The sequence below is a fragment of the Hemicordylus capensis genome, chromosome 3, assembly GCF_027244095.1.
Source record: "Hemicordylus capensis ecotype Gifberg chromosome 3, rHemCap1.1.pri, whole genome shotgun sequence".
Taxonomy (NCBI): domain Eukaryota; kingdom Metazoa; phylum Chordata; class Lepidosauria; order Squamata; family Cordylidae; genus Hemicordylus; species Hemicordylus capensis.
Genome location: NC_069659.1, coordinates 110,877,984 through 110,905,862, shown reverse-complemented (window position 1 = coordinate 110,905,862; position 27,879 = coordinate 110,877,984). Strand labels below are relative to the sequence as shown.

Below are 27,879 nucleotides of genomic sequence, written 5' to 3'. Positions count from 1 at the left end.
ACTCTTGGGTGGATGCCATCCGGCCCTGGTGATTTGTTAGTTTTCCGTTTTTCCAGACAGTTTAGAACATCATCTCTTGTCACTTCTATCTGACTCAGTTCTTTAGCCTCCATCCCTTAAAAGCCTGGTTCAGGAACAGGTATATGCTCAGTATCCTCTGTCGTGAGGACAGACACAAAGAACTCATTCAGCTTCTCTGCAACCTCTATATCCTCCTTAATAATCCCTTTCACTCCCTCATTATCCAAAGGTCCAACCGCCTCCCTAGCAGGTTTCCTGCATCTGATGTATTTAAAGAAGTTTTTGTTATTTCCCTTGATGCTTTTAGCTAAATGTTCCTCAAACTCTCTTTTTGCCTCCCTTATTGTCACCTTGCATTTCTTTTGCCAGAGTTTGTGTTCCTTTCTGTTCTCTTCATTTGGACAGGCCTTCCAATTGCAGAAGGAAGTCTTCTTCCCTTTTATGGCTTCCTTGATGTTACCTGTTAGCCATGCTGGCATCCTTCTGGACTTAGTGGTACCTTTCCTCCTTATAGGTATACAATCTAACTGGGCTTCTAGTATTGTGGTTTTGAGTAAACTCCATGCATTCTGGAGCAAAGTGACTCTCCTGATTTTCCCTTTCGGCTTTCTTTTCATCATACTCCTCATTTTGGAGAGGTTTCCTCTTCTGAAATTCAAAGTGTCTGTGTTAGACTTCTTTGATGATTCTCTCCCCTCATGTATGCTGAATTTGATCACACTAAGGTCACTGTTCCCTAAAGGATCGATGACACTGACATCACGCACCAGGTCCTGGGTGCCACTCAGGATTAAGTCCAAGGTCGCCTTTTCTCTGGTTGGTTCCAAGACCAACTGTTCTAGGGCACAGTCATTCAGCGTATCTAGAAATTTGACCTCTTTGTCATTACCTGACTGTGAACTTACTCAGTCTATGTGTGGGTAATTGAAGTCACCCATTATTACTGCTCTTTTTCTTTTTGAAGCCTCCCTGATTTCCTCCTGCAACTCCCAGTCACTGTTTTGATCCGGAGGGAAATAGCACGTCCCCAGTAGCACTTTTCCTTTCAGGCTGTGAATTGTCACCCACAGGGTTTCTGTGGAGGACTCGAGTCCACCTAGGTTTTCTACTTAGTTAGATTCTATCCCTTCTTTAACATACAGTGCTATCCCTCCTCCAAGGCGCGCCTCCCTGTCCTTTCTATAGAGTTTATACCCAGGGATAACAGTGTCCTACTGGTTCTCACTGTTCCACCATGTTTCTTTTATGCCCACTATATCTATTTCTGTGTGAGCTTCCTGTGTTAGCTTCCGTGTTGGATTGGAAAGAGAAAGAAAAGTGCAGATTGTTGCCCAGTGAGCAGGCTCCCCTCCCTCAGGGACCCAGAGACATTTGTGTCTATTTGCTCAGGTACAACTAGTCCCCTGATGGAACTGCACTGACAAACTATCTTTAAGAACTAGCTAAAGATGTAAGAGACCCAAGGCTTAAATTAAGCATTTAGCCACTCAACAGCCAGTGTGGTGTGGTGGCTAGAGTGCTGGACTAGGACCGGGGAGACCCAAGTTCAAATCCCCATTCAGCAATAAAACTAGCTGGGTGACTCTGGGTCAGTCACTTCTCTCTCAGCCTAACCTACTTCACAGGGTTATTGTGAGAAGGAACCTAAGTATGTAGCTCTGGGCTCCTTGGAGGAAGAGCGGGATATAAAATGTAAAATAAAATAAATAAATAAAATAAAACATCTAGCACTTATGCAGTTCAATTCTATGCAAGTTTACTCAGAAGTCTGGCAAGAGTTAACTAGGTTTTATCTCCAGCAAGAGTTAAATAGGATTTATTTCCAAACAGTGTTCAATATCACAGTTGGCTGGATTGTGTAACTCAGCATTACTTAAAAGAGATTGGATGTTTGATTACACATTTATTAAGCACTACCAGATAATGCACTGATGAACACACAGTATTATTCGACACAACTTTCATAGTAATCTCACATGCTTAAACTGCAAAATATAATTACTATATAACTTTAAAAGTAGTCTTGAAAGGTTATCTCAACATCTCAAACATATATTGTCATGTGTCTTTGACTTCATTGCAGTATAATTTGCAATGGTGTAGGAAGAGATGCTGACACTCTCGAAATATACACAGCCCCGCCCGAAAAACTAAGCAGCAAACCTCGTTTCTTATTCTTGAATTAAGCCCCACCTCACAGCGGCGCACCCAGCACGACTGCCCCTTTCCCAGAGCTCAGCACCACCCCCTTCCCCCCTGCTGCTTGGGCACGCGGCGGAAGGAAAGCCCTGTCACAGGCACGCCTTTCCTTGCAAGCGCCGGTTGCATCAGCCAGGCCCGGGGTCCTTCGAGGGTTGCCCTTTCCTTGCCTGAGCCAACTCTTGAGTTCCTCTGAAGTCAGTGTTCAGGTGGAAAGAGCCTGGAGGGTGACATTCCGATCATAGGCGTTTTCGTGCACCGCCTGGGACTGAAATTCGTGCCTGCGAAAAAGCCGTGCCGTGTAACGAGGGGTCAGGCAGGGTCGGCGGCCTCCTTACTTCCTTTCAGGCAAGATGGCGGGTGATGAGGCGGGAGTAACTCTGGGGCAGCCGCACCTCTCTCGACAGGACCTGAGTAGCTTGGTGAGGAGGGACACGGGGAAGGGGGTGCAAGGTGGGAAAGCCGTGGGGGCTCGCTTGCTAGCCAAGGGCAAGCTTCGGGTGGTGGACTCGGCTTGGGACCTGAAGGAAGCTCGTGGGATCCGGCGAGTCTCGAAGAAGGAAGCTCATGGGCTGCTGCTTCTCCTCTATTGCCCGGTCGGGGAGGTGGTGTGTGTTTTTTGGTTTTGGGTTTTTTTAAAAAATAAAATGGGTACCAAATGCTTTGGTGTCGAGGCAGTCTAATCCTTTTTCTGGTGGGGAATCTGTCATGGGTCCAAACGCTTTCTCTTTCTCCCTGAGAAATCACTTCGTTTCACTGTGTGGTCTGAATGGGAAGCTCACCCATAAAGCTTTGAAATGCTCTCTGTTCACAAGCTTGCAACGGCCAGGTCGTTGTGGCCTCCTAGACATGCCAGTATCGAGAGCTTGCTGCTTTAAGATATTTCTTTCTCCTCTTCCCTCATCTCCGCAACCCATTTGCCATAACATGACTACAAGGGGAGGTGGCAGAAATAAAGTTAGGGGATACAGAGACTTTATTATGCAGGAGGAGGTGTTGCCACTGGACATGTAGCCATGTGCATGATATCTGACGCTTAGGGGCTTCTGTTGCAAGCAAGCAAGATGGCAGTAGTCTTCTCTGGCAAGAAGCATATGCAGGAATGTGTTTTGATATATTGTGTACTCTGACATGTCAGAAGTCTGGCTGTGAATTGTTTAGACAATTCACTGGTTTAGATTGTGCTACTTGACTACTGTGAGGCTTGTCAGAACAGTGTATCATTCAGCTTATGTAATGTAAGTAGGCTTATTAAGTAGAATTGGGAAATCACCATTTTCCAACTAACTGCTCATTAATGAAATAGGAATAATCTCCATGAAGTTCTCATTAAAGCAATATTAAAAAGCCTGAAAGCACTTTGTACTCTAGACAAGCTGTATATAGATGATGATATGTTTTATGAAACAGAAAGGGAAGAGATATTCAAGTTGTTAATAGTTCATAAATGTTTAAGCATTGTAGAACAAAATGTCATGTTTAAAAATCTCACTGTCAGCAACATTCAGAATCCAGATTGATTCATTTACTTCCAGGATGTAGTCCAGACCCGTTTATATCACTGTGAGTTGTGCTTTGGGCTAAAGTGAGGTGTATACTACATCCCAGGTCATAATCTTCTGCAGAATTGTTTGTTAGAAATGAAATGTAATAGGGTGTCTGGTGTGACAAGATGTGACTTCAGTTAATTCCATACTAGCGGTTGAGTCCAAAAATGCCATACTACATTCATTCGCTTTTTATGGAGAATCCAGCCATCATTGCCAGCTTGTTTTTTTCTGAATTATTCTCTCATCTTTTTCATACCTGATTTGTGATAGTTTGATTTGTGAATGGAATTGAAGTGCTAGACTGTCCCGTGTGGTCAACTTGCTAGTGATGTAATGGAAGGAATCCCCTACACTAAAGGTCTTTAAAACCTCAGTTTTCTCTGCTGCCTCCCTGAAATTGAAACTGCCTTTTTAAAAATTAAAAGGGGTTTGGTTTTGTTTTTTGCAAAAGTGCTGGCATACTCTCAGAAAAGATCTTTTCAGGTTTTGGGGGGTAAAAATTACAGCTCTTTCAACAATAAATAAAATTAAAACAAAAAAAGAGGGGAGGGGAATCTCCTTCCTACTTTCCTCCTATGACAGAGGCAAGAGAGAGCTGGGGAACAAAATGAAGGGAGAAGATCAGGCAACAGCCCTTCTCTCCCCACTTCCAGCCTAGGATGCTTCCACTAACTCATATTACAGCTATCCATCCTGTTGCTGCCAGTACTCTCCTCTCTGCTTTCCTTGTTTACTATCAGATCCTGACCACTAGTACCTCTATTAGTGCTGAAGAGAGGGAAGGCAGGTAGGATGAGTTGGGGTGTAGTGGTGGGAAAACATGCTTTGCCCTAGCTGAGAAAGGGACTGTTGAGCTTTTGCTAAAACCTGTAAGAGGTGGAAATTCTGGATGCAGCAGTGGAAACACACACTTGATACACTGGGGCTGGGCTGCTCAGCACAGCACTTTGCTTTCTTAAAGGATCTTTGATTTGCATCCTTGAAGAAAAAGGGGGCACAACACACAGTTACTTTTCACTAATCATAGTGTATTTCTTTGCCATTGATGCACCACAGTTGGCAATTCTAAGCACACTTTATTGGGAGTAAATTTTGATGAACAGAATGGAATTTGCTTCTGAGTCAGTATTTGGGATTGGAGCACATTGCATGCATGCACATCATTACTTTAAAACCTATAATTCACTATAAGCAGTGCAATAATTAAACAAACCAGCACTTTGGAGATGGCTGCAATCCTAAACCTGTTTTCTAGAGAGTAAATTTCATTCAGTGCAATAAGAGTTACTTCTGTATAAACATTCTTAGGCTCTCACTGTACATCTGCAATCTTAGGTCACTGGTACCACTCACTTTTATGTCTGCTTCAAAGACAGGAATTGCAGGGTATTAAAAAGGATAAAGCATTAAATACCATGTAGAATCAGTATTATGATTGCACTTCCACCCAGTAAGAGTAGAGCTTCAACTGCCTTCAAGAAACTAGCAACCTTCTTTAATAAATAGAGGAAATAAATATAGACTAATCAAAAGAGTTACTTAGCATCCGTGAATTGAGATTTTATTCTTCTTCTGTTTGCTTTCACACTCTGGTTCCCCTCCTCAGTATGGGGCGAGGGTGTGGGAGGGGGAGGCTAAACAATTGCAGCACTTGGTTAATATGTAAGATGGTCCTTTGCTAGGTCTTTGGAAGTCACTGAGGATGTGTTTCTTACAGGATGTTACTAAGTTGACACCTCTATCACCAGAAGTCATCAGCAGACAAGCTACAATTAATATAGGTAAGTTACAAAAGTTAAACGTGAAGAGGCTGAAGTATATGAATTGCATACCTACTTGAGCCCACGGCTTTCTGTGTGAACTGAGGCTCTCTTAGAAAGGGCCATGAGAAGTGTGGTGTCCTTCCAGACTACAGAGTTAGATGTGCTTAAGACTCAATGATTTTAGTAGAACAAGTTTATGCTTGTTCTACTAGATTGTGGCCTAATTCTTTTTTTCCAAGTCACAAATACCAACTGGGCCTGTACAAAAATTTGGCATCAAAACTGAATCATTTGCATCTGGCCCTGTGGGACGGCAGCACTCATACTGCTTGCTTCCATGCAGAGCAGACCTCTGTGCAGTATCCAGGATGGCCCTTAAAGGGAAACCCTAGTGATGTAATGGAAGCCGCACAGGATGGCGTGCAAGGAACTCTAGGAAGTTCCTTGTGTGCTGTTCCTATGGGGCTTCCATGATGTCACTGGTGCTTTCCTTGGCTCTGCATCCCTTTAAGGGTCTTTCCCGGTGCTGGGCCAAGAACTGCTCTGTGTGGAAGTAAGCACTGTGAGCAGCCACTGCCACACCAGACCAGGGGCAATATGTAAATGAGTTGGCTTTGAAGCCAAATCTTTGCACAGGCTAGTACTAACCTTTTATCCCATTGTAATTTGCACAATGGAAATAGATCTGCATTCTCATGTCTCTCACTAGGAATTTTACTGTTAGGCTTTCCTGAAATCCATCCTTCTGGGATGTACAGACACCGGGCCCAGTGGTCACTCTAATTTTTTTTTATCTCTGTGCAGAATGAGTTTTGTTCTGGGCGGCAGTATCAAGGCACTGTGTGCACACCTGCATTCAGAATGGGCCTTCCTAATTCAACCTGAGTGGGATCTAAAATTAACTGAGTGGACATCAGAAAACTTGTGAGCACACGCACGTGCACACGCCTTAGAGGGAACAGTGACTGGGATTCAGGGGCATGACTACTATTAGGCAAGGGGAGGCGGTTTTCTGGGGGCCCCCACGCCTCGAGGGGCCCCTCAGAGGCAAGTCACATGTGAAGCGTGTGTGTGTATCAGTGAGGGGCCTGTTTTAAAATTTTGTCTCTGGGCGCACTCCAGCCTTGTTACGCCCCTGCTGGGATTCAGTTTTGTCTCATTTCTTTGAATTTGCCAGCTAGCCAGCTTGACTTTGGGGCATCCAAAATAGTTACATTGGAAGGTGCCTTATATGAAGTCAGACCATCTAACTCAGCGTTGTCTGTGCTGACTGAGACTTGCTCTCTAGGGTTTCAAGCAGGAGTCTTTCCTGGCCCTACTTTGAGATGCCAGGGATTGTGATGAGTAAAAGTACTGCACTAATCTATTGTGCCACTGTAGTTGTTGATGCCAGGAACTGAACCTGGGATCTTTCTGCATGCAAAGCAGTAGGGATGTGCATGAACCGGTCCAGAGGCCATGATAGACGCCTCCGGACCGGTTCGATTGCGTGCCCTTAAAGAACCACCCCCCACCAGCGCTGGACCACAACACGCTCGAACCGGAAATGTCGAAATGTCACGCACACAAAGTGCGCGGTGGGAGCATGTGCAGTGCTCAGCACACGCGCGATTGATACTTCTGGTATTTCTGGCAAGCAGGGGCGGCAGGGTGGAATGCTCCCGCCCCAAAATTATTTCCAAAAAACGGAGCACCGGCGGGGGGAAAGCGGCGGGAGGGGTAAGTGCAAACCCCTCCAACCCTTAAAGAGAGACTGCCGGACTGCGCCTCCGCAGTTCCGTGCACATCCCTACAACACAGATGCACTACCACTGAGTTAACAGCCCTGTCACCTGATTCAGATCTTTCCCAACTGGCATTTCAGAATAGCACAAATAGAGAACAGCTTTTCTAAGTTGCATGTTCACAGGAGGCAGTCTTTGTTTGGTGCTCATCCTGTTTGCATCACCTTAGTTCTTATTTTACCACTCTTGGTGGAGTGGTTAGGTTGTATCCAAAGAAAGTCACAGCTAAGCACCATTAAAATCAGCAAGAAAAGTTAATTGTGACCTATTGAAGTCCTATTAATTTCAATAGGACTTGCCATTACTAACTTAATTTGGATGCAACTTCTTGTCTTTAGTTCAAGTTTATTATGTAGACTTAAGTATATTTTGCTTCCTAGACTAATTCGCTTGCGTTTCTTGTTGGCCTGTGCACCCATTTCCGTTCCATGTCCCCATTTCCAGGAGTTTGGTGCACTGTGTTGGAGAGCATTACTGAGAATAGGACTGCTATGAACAGTGATGAGAAGATAGCAATGAGATTCTTATAGGCTGTGATTCAATAACCTAGTTTAGGAATGTCCAAGAATTAGAGCATGCCTACTGGGATGTTTGATCCCCCACCCACCCCAGTCTTTGGGCAGTAAACATTGCCCCCACCTTCTGCCACTATATCACAAATGAATTTAAGTTTCATCGGTTTTGGATGTGTGTTTATGTGGCTTGTGATGATGATGTTTGAAATGTGCAGGTCCAGAGCCTCATTTGGACTAGTTGTGTCATTGCATCCCAGCTTAACTTTCAGTGTTCATATCTGTGAGATAGCCCAGAGTACTGTAGACCCTTTCAAGGTGGTCAAGAAGCTCACTATGAGGTAGGCAGGAGGTCACCTAAAATATTTTCGGCCCTCATGCCTGCCATTGCAAATTATCTTCTTTTTTAAACATGTAATGAGTACAATGCAGAGTTTTATTCAGTGTATTACTGGGCATATAAAAAGTGATTAATCCACAGGAGTTCCTCCTTCTGTCTATATATTAAAAGGTCTGCTGCAAGATAAGTTCATGGATGGTAGGGGCGAGACTCATTACTTCATAGAACCTTACTGAAAATAGAAGTGGCTGTAACAGTGGATATTGTTGTGTTCTGTGAAAACACAACTCATCCAGATGGAACTATTTCAAGAACAATTTACCCACTGGAAGACATCTGTTGTTGCAATAATTTGTAGGTTTAAACTAGGTCATTTAATGCACTTGTGCTAGATATGAGACACTGGTTTCTAGTACCTGGTATCAGAATATGTTTAGGAGCAAAGCCAGCTCCGAAGCTATAGGATAAGTGTGCAAGGAGTATGTGCCCACTCATAAATCATAAAATGCTCCATTATTATTTTGTTATATCTGGTAGCTTCTTTAGCTTTTTATAATTTTCAGTTTTAATTTGAACCTAATAATGATTGTGGTTTTTAATTTGACTTTTTAAAAAATTGGTTAATTTTATTACTTTTATTGTATCTGTGTCTATCTTATTGTTGTGAGCTGCCCTGAGCAGTAGTGCACTGGAGGGGTGGGCTATAAATATTTATTTATGTAAAATATCAGTCAGAGTGGTTCTTTGTAAGATTTTGAGTTTCTATAGATATTGCTACAACTAGATTTTGAGTACATTGATACTGTGGTGCCAAGAACATTTTCTGAATCACGGCTTTTCTTTGACACCGAATATCTAACTCATCAGCATATTTGAGTTTGGAGAGGAACATTTGCTCAGGTTAGATTGGCTGTTGATTCCTTGTCTAGAGTAGCAAGGAGAGTCTTGGTGCAGAAACTCTTTGGGGCTGGAACTTGGTTACAGTCTGTGATCTATTAAATGTTTACTTTTTAAATATAGGAAGCTCTTGGTTTGCATGTATGAGTTTGATGAACTATTAAGATGGATGCAGAAGGCTTGATGAAAACCATGTATTTACACTGTAAATAATTTCTTTGAAATCAAACTCTGCTTTGACAAGCATTTTGTTTTTTAAAATCTAGGTACAATTGGCCATGTAGCTCATGGAAAGTCAACAGTAGTAAAAGCTATTTCTGGAGTTCATACTGTCAGATTCAAAAATGAACTGGAAAGAAATATTACTATCAAGCTGGGCTATGCCAATGCTAAGGTTTGTCACTGCCATACATCTAGCAAATTTCCTATTTTGATTTGAGTCAACTTTTTACTTTACTGCAAACTCTCGAACTTAAAGTTTAGCAGCATACTGAACTTCCATTTTAACTTTCTCTGCAGATTTACAAACTTGATGATCCAAGCTGCTCTCGGCCAGAATGTTATCGGTCCTGTGGAAGCAGTACTCCTGATGAATTCCCTACAGATATTTCTGGGACCAAAGGGAATTTTAAACTAGTCAGGTGACCTTGAATTACTTTAAGGGGTATTGTCTGCAGTTATGTACAGTGGGTAGTTGTGTGCAGTCCTTATTAAATATTGTTCACAGTTACTTATATACAGAAATAATGTATGTTATGTTTTGGAAGATTGTGTCTACAGCCTTGAATGAAGATGGAATTTCTTTGTTTGTATGTATGTATGTATGTATGTATGTATGTATGTATGCATCCTTGGGAGCTAAACATGTCCTGCTGCTCAGGTGGCAATCTGCTCAGCTAGTTTGGAACATTGAGCAGCATCCACACCTTTAGCAGAGTGACACTTTGTCAATACAGTCTCTTTTCTTGAATGGCAGGAGAGTTGCATTCACACAAGGGGCATTTACATGAGCAGAAGAGGTTCTTGCACAAATGGAACTTTCCTTCAGTTCACAGAAGGAGCTTCTGCTGATGGAGCACTACTCCACAGAAACCTTATTCCTGAAATGTTCCCAACAGGCAAGGAAGGCTGGAGAGACACAGACATCTTGCTTGCTCCTCCTCATCCCTTCACTCTCGGGAGAGGGAGCCTTAACAAAGCAGCTTTTTGCTAGAAAGAAGAAACTGTTGGCTTGCTGAGTTTGCTCCTTCTGTTGTTACAGCTGTGTGACTTATTTGCTTTAGCAGTTTCAGAAGGGTGAGAGTAGGGCAGATTAGCTACACAGCATAATGGCAGCAGGCAGCCTTCTCCTCCTAGCAAAGGGCTGCTCTGCCAGAGGTGCGTCTGATATCAGCTGTTTCTTTCCTGAAAGTGCAGGGATGGCAAAAAAAGTAAGCAAGCACACCATACCTCTCCAGTATTCCCTGTGTGTAGGGATAGCTTCCGCAGAGATGAACTATTTGCAATGTGAGCAATTCAACATGTAGCTTGGCTTCAAGTATGAGTGCTGAAAGCTAGAAGTGAATAAGTAAGTAAAATTTGGGGATCTACTTGATAGCTTACCTGTATTTGTCATGCTTCCAATGATTCATCCAGAAATGCTTGTTTACAGAGAATGGATGCAGCAGAGATTGAGACTGCTGCTTATAGTCGCAAGAAAGCATGCTTGTAAATACTTCTAAGCTTGATTTATTTGGGAATATGTTGCAGGTATCAACATTGATAAGCTGCACTCCTTAGCACACTCCTTAGGGAGTGCAAATAAGCCCCACTGAACATAATGGGACTCATTTCAAAGTAAGCAACCAAGCACAGGATTGTGCTGAAAAACGACAATCTTTCTCTACAAAGCCTACTCTAAATTCTGTAGTCTTTGCAAGAAGTGGCAGAAACTCATGTTATAAGACATTATCAAAACTACCTTATTTCACATATGCCCTGTGTAATTCATTGCATGCGTTTAGAGCGTGCAGTGCTCGTAGAATTATTAGATGGTATTAACGAGGATTGTGTGTTTTTGCCTATCTGTAAGCTTCTTATTTTTTGCTTCCTTTCATTACAGGCATGTCTCCTTTGTGGATTGTCCTGGTCATGATATCTTGATGGCTACTATGTTGAACGGAGCAGCGGTCATGGATGCTGCTCTACTGTTAATAGGTAATAATGTGGTGTGGGATTAATAGGTAAGTGGGGAAGCAGCTTGCCTAGAGTGCAAGAGGCTGTTAGTTCAAATCCCCGGTGGTCTGCTTCCCAGACTGCACCTAGTAAATACATTTGTAGTCACTTGTATTGGGCAGCAGCGATATAGGGAGGTGCTGAAAGGCATCATCTCATACTACGTGGGAGGAGGCACTGGTAAACTATTCCTGTATTCTACCAAGAAGACCACATGGAATGTGATTGCTAGGAGTTGACACTGACTCAACGGCACAGTTTGGTGTTGGTATAGCGCAGTAGCATCTTAATGGCTGGTTTATATACATAAAGGAAATATACACTAAAATATACATAAAGGTATTCACGGGTGTTCCGTTCGCGGCAACTGCTGCAAATACTGAAACCGTGAATACTGGGTATTATGGGACCAAGAGGGTTAGGTTCCTAAAGGTAGGGGAATGGCCTAAAAATCGTAATTTTTTTTTTTTTTTAGGAATTGGTTGGGAAACGGCCAAAAATCGAGCAAAATTGGCTATTAAATTTTATTGTACCCTTTAAAATTGCTGCGGAGGCGGTGGCACATTTTACCTTCTAAAATCACCGGAGATGACAGCAGAGGCGGCTGCAACAGCGGGGATTGCATACGAGGCAGCGGTGCATTGTGCCTTTTCAAATTGACATGGAGAAGCAGCAGTTGCAGTGCAGCCAGCATTGGGGACTCCTCCTCCCTCCAAGCCTCTCTTCCAACTGACCACACGGGCCAGTCTGGAGCCCATTTTTGGCCTCTCTGAACATGTGTGCATGCTTAGAAGTGGGATGCAGACCGGCCCATGCGGTCAGTTGGTTGAGAGGCTTGGAGGGGGGGGGAGTCCCCATTGCTGCCTCCGTCATTTTGGGGATGTAGCGATTTTAAAGGTCCTCCTTTCCCCTTGACCCCCAATAACCCAAGGCCTTTACTTGTAAAGGGAATCCTTGCCGGATTCCCCTTCACGAGTATGGCCGTGGCCGACCCACAGATATGTGAGGTCCCTCCGGCACGCACATATGCCGAGGTTTGGTGCCTACTCCTCGACTGTGGATGTGCAAAACTGGGAATGCTGACAAGGTTTGCCTGTATTTAACATCAAAGAAACTTGTGGCACCTTAAAGACTAACAAATGCATTGTAGCATAAGCCCTTGTCTGCTACAAGCCATTTCATCAAATGCATGTTGTTATCCTGGACCATATATACACCTATCAACCGACAACATTGTCATGCATTTGATGAAGTGGACTGTAGACCGTGAAAGCATATACGAGAATATACTTGTTAGTCTTTGAAGTACCAGAAGATTTGTTGTGGGTTTTGCTGCAACAGATGAACACAACTAACCCCACTGAATATATTTTGCACACACAGTTCTAAAAGTATGAATGTTGCCAACATACATCTGTAAAGAATGTATCATACATCAGGGAGTCAAAATTGTACATTTGCCAGGGAGCTGCAGCCCAGGTGGTGAAAAACCAGTTTTCCTTTTTTATTCTCCAGTAGTTGAAACACTGGGATGCTCCCCTCTCTGTTCCCTGGACAGAGGTTTTCTGCCACGAAAGACCGAATGGCCCTAATACGTAGAATGTATAGAATAGTGACTGAAGCAATAATGGACATTATATAAACACAGCATTTGTGTTTGTGATGAAGAGCACACTTAGAATCTCAAGTTTGCCCTTCTTCTGGGATAGCAAGTAGTACATTTTTCTGAAGATTATCAGGTGCACACGTTGGGTTCTGCAAGTGTATGCACACTTGTAGCTGTGTAGAAGAGCAAAAGTGAAGAACACTTTATATTTAGCCAGAGGTGTTTTCTATCAGCTTTGGCTGATATGCCAGCTGTGTCCATTTCTTGAGAGAAATGACCTCAGAACAGTAGTGCATATGCTAGCTACTTCCTTACTTGATTATTGTAATGCCCTATATGTGGGGCTGCTTCTGTTCATAGTCTGGAAACGACAATTGGCAAAAAATACAGCAGCCAGGTTGGTCTCTGGGTCATCTCGAAGAGACCATGTTACACCTATATTAAAAGAACTGCACTGGCTACCAGTGTGTTTCCGGTGAAAATACAAAGTGCTGGTTATAACCTATAAAGCACTAAACAGCTTAGGTCTGTTTAATAAGAGAACACCTTCTTTGTTATGAGCTCTGCAGCCTATTGAGATCATCTGGGGAAGTCCATCTGCAGTTGCCACCAGCTTGTCCGGTGGCTACTCAGGGACAGGCCTTCTCCATTGCTGCCCCAGGACTTTGGAATGCACTTCCTGTTGAAATAAGAGCCTCCCCATCTCTGATAACTATTTAAAAGACAGTTAAGACACATTTGTTCACCCAGGCTTTTAATCAGACTCATAGATTTTAACATTGTTTTACATTTTTAATTGTTTGAATGTTTTCATTTATGCTGTTTTACTGTAAGCCACCCAGGAAGTGAGTTTTAGGTGGTATATACATATGTTAAATAAATAATGATCAACCCTGGTTAAAACGTACAAAAATCTAGGAGCATATTTGAGCCAACACTTAGACACTTTTGTAGACATTTGACAGAATAGCAGTAGATGCTACTGGTGAAACTTGGGAGGTTAACATTCCTGCCCCTAAAAGATTACTTAGCCGGGGTGAAAAAGTAGGCCAGTGACACACATAATTGGCTCATTTTTATTTTAAACCAGTTGCATATCTAAGTGGCTCAATGCAAAAAAACCAACATTCAGCTCAAACGGCATTTCAGCTGTAAGCATCAGCATAGTTTGTTTTCTTGTGCTTACACATACTTTGTGCTAGGAATGTGCACAGAACTGATTTGGAGGCCCTTTATTGGCTTCTGAACCAGTTCAAATGGCGGGTGGTTCTGCCGCTTCGCAAGCAGGGGAGTTCTGCTTTAAGGGCAGGGGAGGGTGCACATCCCTCCCTCAGCTTTCTCCCTGCCAACGCTCCGTGTTTTCAAAGTTCACCCGGGCGGCAGCGTACCTCCCTGCCACCTCATTGCCCCCTTTACCAGAAATAGGCAGAAGTATCTGACGTGCCTGCACACACCTTGTGCATAGGCACAGCGTGTGCACACGTGTCGGATACTTCCACCTACTTCCAGTAAAGGGGGCAACGGGTGGCAGGGAGGTATGTTGCTGCCCCAGTGAACTTTGAAAACAAGGAGTGCCGGGGGGGGGGGGAAGCGGAGGGAGGGGTAAGTGCACCCTCTCCTGCTCTTAAAGTGGAACCCTCCTGCCTTTGAGCCTCCCCCACCCAGTTCCATGCACATTCCTACTTTGTGCACAGAGTTTATGTGAGTAGTATTGCATCAGAACACAAATTGATTTGAACTTCAATAGTAGCAAGGATTACTCTCTAGTAGTTCAGAGACTGGTAACGTTTCAGTATCAATCAAATGTTGTTGTTTTTCTTCTCTTGGAATGATGGTACCATAAATATAGTGCATTTTTATATATAGTGCATTTATATATAGCGAGAGGAGAGCTGGTCTTGTGGTAGCAAGCATGACTTGCCTTCTTAGTTCATCAGGGTCCGCCCTGGTTGCATATGAATGGGAGACTTGATGTGTGAGCACTGCTAGATATTCCCCTCAGGGGATGGAGCTGCTCTGGGAAGAGCAGAAGGTTCCAAGTTCCCTCCCTGGCAGCATCTCCAAGGTAGGGGTGAGAGAGCTTCCTGCCTGTAATCTTAGAGAAGCTGTTGCCTGTCTGTGAAGACAATACTGAGCTACATAGACCAAGGTCTGTCAGTATATGGCAGCTTCCTATGTTCCATTTTTGGCCTTCCTTGGGAATCCAAGTGTTCTCATATTCTCAGTATGTAATCAGTTATTTTTCTGTTTTTCCAGCTGGCAATGAGTCATGTCCTCAGCCCCAGACCTCAGAACATTTAGCTGCTATAGAAATTATGAAACTGAAACACATTCTAATTCTACAGAATAAGATTGACTTGGTAAAAGAGAGTCAAGCCAAGGAGCAGTATGAGCAAATTCTAGCATTTGTGCAAGGTGAGTTTCCAGAACAGAAACCAGTTATTGCTGAGAGGTCTATTCGTACCTTGCAAACAAGCTTTCCTTTATTAAAAAAAATCCTCAGTTCAGCTGTTAATCATGTTTTAAATGATGGTTTGCTGCAATAAATGTATCTTTCAAATGCCTGTTAGATAAATTGCTAATTTCTAACTATAACTGTGATAGATTTTTGAGAATTAACACTGAAAGATCTTTGACCCAGGCTTGAGCTGATGGGATGCAAAGGATATTCTTCTAGTGCAAAGTAATGGGTACAGTAAAGAGTTTGGTATAGACTTTACCTCTAACTACTCAAATGCGTGGGCTTTTAGTGCCTTATGTTGCTGTACAGGTGCAGACGGTAGGACTGTGCACTTGGGTAAAATCAGAGCTTCCTTCCCCCACCACTAGGCACCGTCGGCAAGTGCCCTTGGGTAGCATGCTTGTGGTGGGAGCCCTTTAACTGGTTGCCCAGCACTGGGGTGGCTAGGAGGTGCAGCGATCGTTGGGAGCTTGGCGGGGAGCAGGCAGAGAGTGATGCACAGCAGCCTAGGAAGTCTGCATGGCTGCTGGGGGATGCACAAGCTTCTGGGGATTGTAGTTCTGCTCAGGAGAAGTTCCGGGTGGGACTACAATCCCCAGAAACCCGCACATCCTCCCAGAAGCTGCGCGTGCTTCACAGGCTGCCACGCATCACTCTCTGCTTGTCCCCCCCCCCCCAAGCTCCCAATGATAGCTGTGCTGCCCAGCTGTCCCACCAGTTAAAGGGCCGCCACCAGCAGCACATTACCTCAGGGCCCTTGCCCTGCAATCTGATGCCACCTTGTGGTGGGGGAAGGGAGCTCTTTTGTTGGAGCTCCAATTTTACCAAAGTGCACAGCCCTAACAGAGAGCACTTCTAAGGGTCTTTGGTCCACCATTGTACCAGTATGCAGTCACCCCATCTGTGATTGAGCCTTGTTGCAAATTCCATCTTTTGTGCAACTACACAACAGGCCAGCTTGATTGTAGCACTGCTGTCTGTACACATGAAGTGGTATTGGTGCAGAAGGTGGAAGATACCTTTACAACCATGGGGTTTTGTGTCCTGGTCAGTGTTTTCGTTTATGCTTATTTCCTAGAATCTCATAAACAGTTGCATCTCACTTATTTCTTAAATTCTCTGACTGTGCCATAAAATTTCTACTCTCATATATAATCTGACTCGGTCAGTTTATTTCAGGAAGTCTAAAAAATGCTTGTATTGTGCCAAAATTGAACGTTCATTTGTATTAAGAACCTATTTTCAAGACAAAGATTTTTCTTTGAGTTCTCAGACTTTCCAATTTGTGGAAGAGTCAACCAGATTTTGGGTTTCTGTCTGCAAATATGCCCTGCTCATTAGGCCTGTGCGTGTCATTCAAACTGGAATTCCAACATCAGAATTCCCTCCCCCCGCCCCGGAGGCCTTAGACTGTGGGACAAGTGCCCCGGGTAGCGTCCCTTTAATTCACTATCCAGCACTGGCATGGGAGTGGCTGGATGGCCCAGAATTACTCGGGAGTTCAGCGTGGGGGCAGACAGGGAGCATGGAACTGTTCCTTGGGAAGCCTGCGCATTTCCCCAGCAGCATGCAGCCTTCCCATGGAGCAATTCCATGCTCCCTTCCTGCCCCTCCCTGAACTTCTGAGTAACTGTGTGCTGCCCAGCCACCCTGCCCCAGTTCTGGGCTGCGAATTAAAGGGCCACCACCAGGACCCTATCTGGGCCACTCATCTAAAGCCTCCTGGGGGCAGGGAATTCCAGTGTCGGAATTCCGATTTTACCAACCTGCACAGATCTAATGAGGCTCACACCTTTTCAAGCAGAGTTGAACTTCCATTGTACCGTGTTGACCGTAAAGCTTTTATAGTTTAATTCCAGCTAGTAATGGGTGAAGTCACCTCAGCTCATTTTGAAAGGCTACTTGTTTTTTAGCTTTGCTTTATAATACTCAAACATTCCAGGGTCTTTCTGAATATTCTTGAGAAGAAGTTTAAAAAGTGGCTGAAGCATTTCCCTTTTCCTTGCCGAATAAAAACCTTGCACTGCCCCTTCTTAAAAGTAACCAGCAGTAAGGAAGACTTGTTAGATAATCATCATTTTCTGCTAGGGGAAAATAGGATGATAGTTTGTCTGCATCCTGATTTAATTCAGGAAACAGAGAAATTATCATCCCATGCTTCCTGTGAGGAAACTATTCTCATAAATGTGTTCAATAGCATCACTTCCAGTTAAGTCCTTCCCACTGCTAATTGTCTCCCGTTTCTCAAAGTTGACTTGGTGGGGGGTGGGGTGCTGCGGGGTGTGTGTATGGGGGGGGGAGTTGACAGGGAGGTCTGGCTAATAGCAGGGGCAAACGCCATTTTGAACTGGATTGAATTCAAACTGTCTCAGCCCAACTTGAAATAGGGTGAGGATTACTTTGGCTCCATCACAAACTGCACTTCAAATTGTATTTTGGCACAAACCAAATTACAAGGGTGTTTAATACACACACACACACACACACACACACACACACACACCAGATTGTAGTGTAACAATGCTCAGCAAATATGTTAGCTGGATCCAGAGAGCTGTCTTTGGCCCTCCTAATGCAGTTTTTGCTAAGAAGCAGCTGGACTCCCATGCATATCACAAGCTGCTTCTGAAACAATTTTTTATTTTAGAAGTAGTTTGGAGTAAGGGGTCTATTCAAGAAACACAAGTGCAAAGCCTCCTTGGACACTAGTTTCTTTGGATCCTAAGCTTGAGTAACTGTAATGAATTTACTGTAGCTAAGATTAGGTAGGTGAACACGAAATAACCATTTATTCTTCCCCAGTTTATCTTTGCATCTACCTTTTTCTCTTTCTTCTGACATCTCTCTTGTCTCTTTTTTTTATGTGTACTGTGAACCCATTGGGACAAGGGCCTAACTTCTCATGCCTTGTAAAGTGCCATGTACATAAGTGGTGCTATAAAAATAACAATTCTAGCCATTATTTTTCTACATTTGGATTCCAAAGATTGGAAGAGAAGCAGTTTATTGCCAATTACTATTAGTTTATCCTGAACCTTCCCCCCGCCCCCCTTTGATGGACCACTCTGCCTCTACAAACTCAAACCTGTATGTTGGTTAATGCATATAGCTATTGAATATGTAGTTAAAGCATATAAATACTGAGGGGGGGGGGGTTATCTCTGCTTTTTGCAATGGGAGATTACATGCTTCCAAAAGTTGTGCATTGTTTAGTAGGTTGTTAATTAAAATTAGTAGAGATTGTCTTTGTGATACCACTTGCTTTTTGTTAGACATGTCATGTCAGAAACAATAATTAGTGCTTGTACTGACATATTTTGACAGATAATTATGTATTATAGGTACTGTTGCAGAAGGAGCTCCAATTATTCCAATCTCAGCACAGCTGAAATACAACATCGAAGTTGTTTGTGAGTACATAGTAAAGAAAATTCCAGTGCCCATAAGAGACTTCACATCAGAACCAAGGCTTATTGGTATGTTAGTCTGAGTCTTGTTTACTTGTATCTACATCCCTTGGCACCACTGTTGTATTCAAGTACTATTGGTAGTTGAATGAATGGTACAATTTTACATGAATCCAAATTACTAATTTGGCTGACTAAAGATCATCCTCAAACTATTGTTTTATTCTATGACTTCAGAAATGAAGTTGTCTTTCTGTAGCATGATCCTCAGTATAATTGGAATCCAGTAGGCTATATATCTAGATGATTTAGCCTTCACACTAAATTTAGAGGATAAGATCCAGAGTGATATGAGTACAAGCCATTTGCCCCACCCCCTTCCTTTGTGCAGCTCCCTGAGTCACTTGTGGCTTTCCAGGGACTCTAAGAAACAGAGTGGGATGCAGTACAAGTGGCTACAGGAAAGGGGGAGAATCCCCTGAAACCGGGCAGAAACATCTTCTCCAAACAGAGCTCTGCTCACAGTTGGGGCTTCTGCCTGCTAGTGCATTTTGGATCCTGAGTGTATCTACTGAGAATTGTCCCACTTATTTTAATAGGACAATCCTTAATAAGTGAGTTTTAGATTGCAACTTAATTGTAGGTTGCAAGGAGGGTTAAGTACATCTGTTACCTGTAGAGGATATCATTTATTGGTTTAGTTGTTTGTAGTTAAGTTTTTGCTAATGTTATTGGGCAACATCCAGACCCAATAACATAATAGTACTGTCATAAGTACTGTACTATTTACGTCTATGATACAGGTTTGTCATGACTAGCTTCTGCTGAGAATATTTATAAACAACTTTTCTACAACAATAACAAATTCGCAGAGTAGTTTACATAGTGAAGGAAAGGAGAAAAATGTTACCTGTCCGAAAGGGGCTCCGAATCTAAAAGAAAGTTACACTAAGGAGACGCTGGCAACAGGTAGATGCTGGGTTGAATAGGGACTCTTGCTCTCGCTTTGCTAGATTCAAGAGAAGTACAACTTTAAAAGTGTTTGCACAGTAGCAGGTTTAAGTTACATTTACAGGAGCACTGGGGTAGAATTTTTTTAAAAATACATTATTACATTCGCATGCCATGTTCCAGATAGCTATTTAAGATGACATGGGGAACCTGTTAATTCTTGCTTTTCTTTCTTTAGACAGCTGTCCCCATACCATTTTACAATCTTCTTTTGAAACTTCCTCTCAGTTTCAAGCAAAAGCTTGTCATGCAGCATAGGGGCTTTTGTTCAGAGTCAAAAGTCTGAGGTCTCCTTGGACTCCTGAAATTACTCTGTTCTTTGGATCTCTGCCTCAGTCACATAATTTCATGCATCAAGTGTACATTTATAAGAGGGGTGCTCTGCCTGCTGCATCATGCAATGACTATATAAAAAAGTAACCATAGTGATAAAAAGTAGTTACTCCTTTCTCAAAATTTGACATACTATTGTGAGAACAAGTAAAGACTAGAGATGTGCACGGAATGGCACTGCCGGCAGGGTGGTGGTGGCTCGAAGGTGGGGGGGGCATACCTTTGAGGGCAGGGGAGGGTGCCCTTATCCCTCCCCCAGCATTTCCCCTGCCGGCGCTCCATTTTTTAAAGTGTCCATCGGGGCAGCCCCTGTGTCTTCTTTGGCCAGAAGTAACAGGAAGTACCCGGCACACCATGCATGTACACATTGTCCTTGTGTGCCCAACTTGGGAGTGTGACGTGCACACCGGATACTTCCTGTTATTTCCAGCCAAAAAGGACATGGGGTAGCAGGAAGGTACATTGCCGCCCCAACAGATAATTTTAAAATGGAGCGCCGGTGGAGGAAATGTGGCGGGAGGGGTAAGGGCACTCTCCCCCGCCCTTAAAGCTATGCCCCCCCCGCCTTTTAACCAGCCAAACAGCCAGTCATTCAAACCAGTTCAGAGGCCCCAAAAGGGCCTCCAAACAGGTCCGTGCATATCCCTGGTAAAGAACTTCCACCTAGCTGTACTTTCAGTATCCATAGGTTAATCATTGTTTTCAATCTCACTCTTGATTTGTAAAGGTTGAGCTTCTCAATTCAGACTGTTTTCTCTCCCTAGTTCAGAAAATACAACTTGGCTTTTCTAATAATTGTTTAGGAATTGAAATATCTAAATTTGGTGTAAAAGTCTTGCTTTGTTTGAAGAACTCTGATGCTTTCATTAGTTTCATCTTTTTGATATCTGTGTATGCAGAGATAGAGATAGTTATATAAGCCGAAAGGAAATGGCTTGAATCTAGGTTTCCTTCTGCTAGCAGAAAGACTTTTCCACTTACAGGGTGTTTCCAGTGTAACGAGAGAATGAGTCAGAAAAATGACCCCAAGTCCTGAGAAGCTAATCTGTTTGTGCAAGCTGTTTTCCAGACCTCTTTATGGCCTGCTAATGTTTTATATATCATGGCCCGTATCTACTTTATACATCATGTTTTCTTGGGACTGTATTGTAATCCCCTCACCGTGACACAGCAGTGTAATAAATCTTCTGCTAGCTTTTGCACAGAACAGTATTAAAATGTATTCATTCACAGTTCTTTTGCTCCAGTCCATTATACTTGCACTTGAACAGTGTTATAATTATAGGCTGGTATTCAAGGATATTTGGCATAGAGTAACTTCTTCATAAACATTTTTGTTTTTGAAGATATTTATGAAGTTTTGTGGCTTGTAAAAGTAAAACATAGCCATTTTGTGTGTGCTTATCACACTTGGCACAGCAATAATTATAGTTCAACTAGAAAAACTTATTTTTGGAGTAAAGCTGGTTTTAACATGCATGTGTTGTGTCAAAGCACAACTTACCGTGTGTGTGAGCAGTGTGTGTGTATCTGATCAAGCATATTCTTCTCAGTTATTAGATCTTTTGATGTCAACAAGCCCGGATGTGAAGTTGATGACCTGAAGGGGGGTGTAGCTGGTGGTAGTATTCTAAAAGGTGTATTAAAGGTAATGTCTCTCTTTTCATTGCTGCCTCCCAAGAAGTTTTTGAATACTGCAAAGAAAAGCACAGGATAGGGGTTGTTGTGCCAGGGGCACGGTTCTTTTCCTGGGTCTGAGAAGGACACACACACACACACACATATATCTGTGTGTACATGGAAGGTGAATAGATGTCATTTTAATCAGAGAAAGATAATGGGGTAAAAGGATTACATCGCTCAAAACACACACACTGCCAGGGATCCTGTTGTGGTAGGGGATGTGGCTCAGGCAGGGCTCCATGGCACTGTGCAAACTAGTTCATTGGTGAGATCTCTGCTACAGGTACATCCCCAACTGGCAATGGGATCCCCAGTAGTGTCTGTGTACCCCTGGCAAAGCAAGGGGAAAACATAAATTTGTAAAATGGTCTCCTGTGATCAGGATCCAGAGAGCTTCTGTAGATGTCGGAGACCTTGGACACACCCACTGGCATGTTTGCCTTTCCCCCACTTTGGACAGCAGACCTCTTGGCTATATCCGTGCCTGCTTATGAGATGCTTTTGTTTGCCATGTTGCATGTAGGGCTGGTTTAATTCATTGTGTGATTCTTTGAATTGAGACCTATGATTTTACATTTCCAAATTCTGATCTACTTTGGGTAGGCACAGTTCAAAATAAAATAGAAAAATGAAAATAAACCAGCGGGGTTTTTTGCAGGAACCACACTCTTGCATTTAAGTGGGAATTACTTAAATATTTACCAATGTATGATTAAATCTTATTTCTAAGTACTACTAAATACAAATAAAGACAAGGTTGGCATTTAGTTATTGCCTGTGGTTATACAATGCAAACATTCATGACTGGTTTTTTAATGAGGAATTTGACCCTGCAAGTATTTCTCTTCATTAATACATTTTAAAATATAAAGTAGAACGAAGATGAACTTCTGATGATATTGATATAAAGCCTAAACTTTGGTAGCGCTTATAAAGTAACTTACTTTTATTTTATTGTTTCTGAATATATAACTATCATGTTATCAATCTGCAGCATTTTTACTTTCTATTACAGAATGTATTGTAATTCTGCACTGTACATTACACAGTACTATCTCATCATTTGTATCATCAGCGGCATATTCTTTAGAAATTAACCATCTCTTCCCTCCCCCCCGCCCTTCTTTTCTTTTATCTTCTGTTGATAGGTAGGCCAAGAGCTTGAGGTGAGACCTGGCATCGTCTCAAAGGACAGTGAAGGAAAACTAATGTGCAAGCCTATCTTTTCCAAAATTGTTTCCCTCTTTGCGGAACATAATGATCTGCAATATGCTGTTCCAGGAGGCCTTATTGGTATGTTAGCCTTATACCCTGCCTATCTGAAAGAAAGCTCTAGGATGTTTGCAGAAATAAGAGAACATTGCCTAACAAAGAAGTTGCCTAACTTCTTTAATAATAAAAGAATTTCTTAATACTACACTTTGTGTAGTAGTGGGTGTTCGTTAGGTGACAGCAGTTTTTGAAAAAACAAATACTGGCCAGCAGTATTGAGTTGTGCTTAGAGAGTGGTTCAGGAGGGCGATTTTCAGCAATCCCCCCTTCCCCCTGCAGTCGCCTGTACATATGGGAAAAATGACACTATGCCTTCAGACATGAGTGGAATCATTCTTCTCATGCAGCTCTTAACCTGGATGTTGGCCACTGCTTATGTTAATTGTATACATTCATAGCATACAATAAGCATCAACATTCAGACTTCTCAATTTTTCTGTCATGTGCACTTAAAGGTGCTGTTAGTGTGAAGTCCAATATGGCGGGTAGAATGGAGAATTTTGGACAGGAAAGGAAAATTGATGGTGATGGTTGGCTTCATTCCAGCCCACCCACAAATTGTGCTGCTTCTTGGCCGATGGAAAAGAAAAATGGTGCTGCTCCATGTAATAGTGAGAAACCACGGTGACAGCACTTTGTTTGCTTTGTGGGTGATTACAGAGACTGTCTGTAGGGACACAACTGACAGTAAAACACACCACTGTTTTACTGTCAGCTGTGTCGCTAGCCACTCTCTTCTTTTGGCCCAGAGGGCAGCATGTTTAAAGTATGACAAATTGGGTGTCCGTCAGAGTCATCTTGAATTCCGGGGATTTTACATCATGTATAAAATATCAAAAACTTAGAAACATTACAAAAAGCATAAAACAACAACTTTCTAAAGAAACATCTAGAAGACTATAATCATACATAGTCTTGCCGGTATGCCAGAAATTAGAAGAGTCTATGGGTTCTGCAAACTCCAGAATAACAATGATCTCCATTCTTAAAGCAGTCTTAATTGCCAATAACTTAAATGTATCCTAATGTATGAAAATGTGTGGAATTGTTCAGATATACTCAGAAACATCTTGTTGTTAGGTGTTGGTACCAAGATTGATCCAACTTTGTGTAGAGCTGATCGAATGGTGGGGCAAGTTCTTGGTGCAGTTGGAGCACTCCCTGAAATATTCACAGAACTTGAAATTTCCTACTTCTTGCTAAGGCGACTTTTAGGTGTCCGCACTGAAGGAGACAAGAAAGCTGCAAAGGTTGGTGAACTTTTACACATTAACTACAGTTTTCATTTTATTTTCATCCTTGGGATTAGAAAGTGATGCTTGTATGCTTCTAAGTGGTAAAACCTGTATCTGATTTTGAGAATTTTACCATCTATTTCAGGTGCAAAAGCTATCCAAGAATGAAGTTCTGATGGTAAACATAGGATCCTTATCTACTGGGGGACGGGTCAGTGCAGTGAAAGCTGATCTGGGGAAAATAGTGCTAACAAATCCTGTTTGCACAGAAGTAGGAGAAAAAATTGCCCTTAGTCGAAGAGTTGAGAAGCACTGGCGGTAAGTTGGTGTGAAATAACAAGATGATATTTTACTGGCAGTTCTTGACATACTGTGCTTTCAGTTCTTTTAGATGTGAGCCTCTGGTTTGATAAAACCCAAATAATAGTCGATACCATAAAATACATGAAGGGTTTGACAAGGTGGGCGTTATTTATGGCTGGTAGATCATGGTATTTGCCTGCAGATGATAGCAACCTAAATAGGAGGTATAACTCTTAAGAAAACTGAGCAAGTGGACAAGTGGTCTTTTTTATTTTTAGAATGACAGTTTAAATGTAAAAGAAAATGCCAAGTTTCTAATTCTTCCTATTCTGTGAGAGTATCCTAAAGCTAAGTCACATAGCATCTTACCATTCCTAAGTTGTATTCAGAAGAAGGTCTTTGGCATGCTTTTCACTTTTGTCACACACACCCATTCTTTCAAATGATGGTTATTCGGTTTCGAAGAAGAGTGTTGGGTAGCCAAAAAGAAAGAAACTTCAAGAGGCATTGTAGTAGGCCGGCTTGTAATTTATTTATTTATTTAAAATATTCCTATACCGCCCAAAGCTTGTGTCTCTGGACAGTTTACCATTGAAATCATTTAAAACATTAAATCAATTAACATTTAAAATCATTTTAAAAATTAAAAACATTTAAAACCCAATATTGAAATTGTGTGAAACTATAAATCCAATTTAAAGTCTGGGTGAATAAGTGTGTCTTCAGTGCCTTTTTAAAAGTTGCCAGAGATGGGGAGGGTCTTATTTCAACAGGGAGTGCATTCCAAAAGTCCCAAGTCCAGTTCATTCATTCATTCCTATTTATAAAATGACTTTTTCCTAATCTGTTCCAAGGTGGTATACAACATTAGATAATAAAATAACAATAAAGCAACCAGAACAAAAACCCAAATGAAAGTAATAGTCCAGCAAGACAATGAAATCAACTAATAATATCCAGTAGTAACTAAAAATACCATAATTCAGGCCAAAAGACCTTATCCTATTATCTAACTGTGTTAGTAAAGAGAACAGTTTTCAGATGCTTACAAAAGGCTGGGAGGGAGTAAACTTCCTCGGAGAGAGCATTCCATAATCAAGGGGAGATCACCGAGAAGGTCCTGTCCTGCGTGCATGACAGCCAACTTCACCGGGCAATTACTTTCCCAGAAAATGTGGGGAAACTCTCCCATTGGAAAGCATGGTGAATGAGAACTCATAAAGCTATGAAATGACTAGTCACATGGTCATGGTGGTTCCAGGATGTGGCGATGGTAGGAGAAAATGTGTCTTTTTATTAGCATTTTATTAAAGTTTAAATGAGATTATACAATCAACATAACGAAACCTCGTAAATCCACTCCAGACCCTTCATACAGATGAAGGAAAGGGAAACTAAAAAATGGGGGGACGGACCCACTATCATTGAAGCCTGGACCAACCACAAGTTACTGATATCACTGTTCCATATTTAAGTTGGAGAAGAGTTAAACAAAAGCTTTCCAAATGTTATTGGACTTGCTTAGTTTGTCCGTTTTCCTAAACTTGTTGCTTTCTACAGCCACCAGAGCTGTCATATCGTTCATTCTTCTATATTTGAGGCTATAGTGCCTTCTCACGATGGAAGAATAAGCCTTTTTGCTATTAATAAAGCTCTAATAATCCCATTGTTTCTGACTCCCTGAGATCAAAATGAAGGGGTAACAAAGCAAAAACTATCAAAGCGTCTGGTAATTTGGGGTGCTGAAGTATAAAGTTATTTCTCTCCACAAAGAGCAAATTATTTTACAGTGCAGTAGTAGGTGGATCTGATTTGCCCCGGGTGACGATATTGCAAACGTGTGTTGGAAGTTGTTGTTCTCAGTGATCGAGATCTTACTGGAGACGAATACCCTTAGAAGTACTTCTTATTGAATAAGGCAGAGTTTAATGTCTAAGAAAGATTGGGGTGTGTGGGGTAGGAATATCTGTTAAGAAGGGTGAATGTTCACCACTGGCACCCAAGATCCTGGGAGAAGGCCAGGAGGCTGACGATATCCCACTGGGAGGCCACCCCACTCCTGCAGCTCAACTGCCTTCTGTGGATGTGCCGCAGCCATTTGAGTAGCACACCACTTGACTGCCATGCTAACCACTCAAATGGCCGCAGCACATGCATGGAGGCCAACTGGGCAGTGGAGGCAGGGTGGCCTCCTAGGCTTGCTCCAGGGTGGTGGGTGCCAGCTGCAGCGACATTTTCCACAAGTATTTTTCCTTGCCGCTTTCCCACCACCACCAAACTGCCATCACCAATGGAAGACTTGCAAAGTACAAGCCGCCAAATCCTGTCATATGCTAATGTAAGAGTTGCAAAAAGTGGCAAAACATAAGATAGGACTGACCCCACTGCCAACTGATATCACTTCACATAGTCTGTCACAAGCAGCTGTCCTCATGTTGTCACCTTCACAAACCAAACAATTTTTATTATGTATTGTATCCATGGTGTTTTGGATTATTTTGATTTTAAGTGCAACTTCAAATGATTCCAGATATTTTTTCCTTCTGTTTTACAGTTTAATTGGCTGGGGACAGATTAGAAGAGGCGTGACAATCAAGCCCACAGTGGATGATGACTGAAAAGCAGAAAGTAGTGCTTCACTTTGTAAAAGAAGTGCACATTTCCATACATTGGGGGTGGGAGGGAGATGCATTTTTGGTGTGGAAGTTACTTGCATTATGCTGAAAATCCAACCTCTTATTAAAATTCTAGTCAGGATCTGCAATAACAGTATAAACAAATTGGCAAAGATGGGTTTAATTATCCACATTTTTAGGAAAATGAAACTTGTCTCATGTTTAATTTATGTCAGTTTATGTCTGAGACTCTATTTGGGGCTGGCGTTTCTAATTTTAAACAATGTAACAATACCCCACAATCTGTTTTGAAATAAAAAAAATTGCTTATTTTTTCATTTAATTCTTACAAGTCCTTGAGAAGTAAAAATATTGTTGAACCAGTGAAAGAATTTAAAAAGAAAATAAACTCTCCTTGGAAGATCAGTCCCCTTTCTTGCCCTATACCTTGTTTTGTTTAGGCTTCAAGCAAACATTTCTTTCTACAAATCACTAATTTTCTTCATACACACACATTAGGCTACTAAGTTACTGACTTGACATGTAAGATGCAATTAAAACCTGAAAGGCACATAAAGTATTTTATAATGCAACTCTGGACAGTGTATACACTACATAAAACTTATTTGCTATGAGTAGTGGTCAAATTTTTTAAAAACGAATTCTTTAAAAA

The 27,879-nt window shown here is 42.2% G+C and overlaps 1 protein-coding gene across 1 annotated transcript; it reads left to right on the top strand.

Moving 5' to 3' along the window:
- Window positions 1-2,332: 2,332 nt before the first annotated feature.
- EIF2S3 (eukaryotic translation initiation factor 2 subunit gamma) lies at window positions 2,333-27,632 on the top strand. Its single transcript, XM_053311289.1, has 12 exons — window positions 2,333-2,642; window positions 5,488-5,551; window positions 9,333-9,460; window positions 9,586-9,707; window positions 11,168-11,262; window positions 15,143-15,301; window positions 18,689-18,823; window positions 21,652-21,746; window positions 22,930-23,074; window positions 24,134-24,303; window positions 24,434-24,606; window positions 27,146-27,632. The coding sequence occupies exons 1-12, from the start codon at window positions 2,574-2,576 to the stop codon at window positions 27,207-27,209; spliced, it is 1,419 nt and encodes a 472-aa protein (XP_053167264.1). The 5' UTR covers window positions 2,333-2,573; the 3' UTR covers window positions 27,210-27,632.
- Window positions 27,633-27,879: the final 247 nt, after the last annotated feature.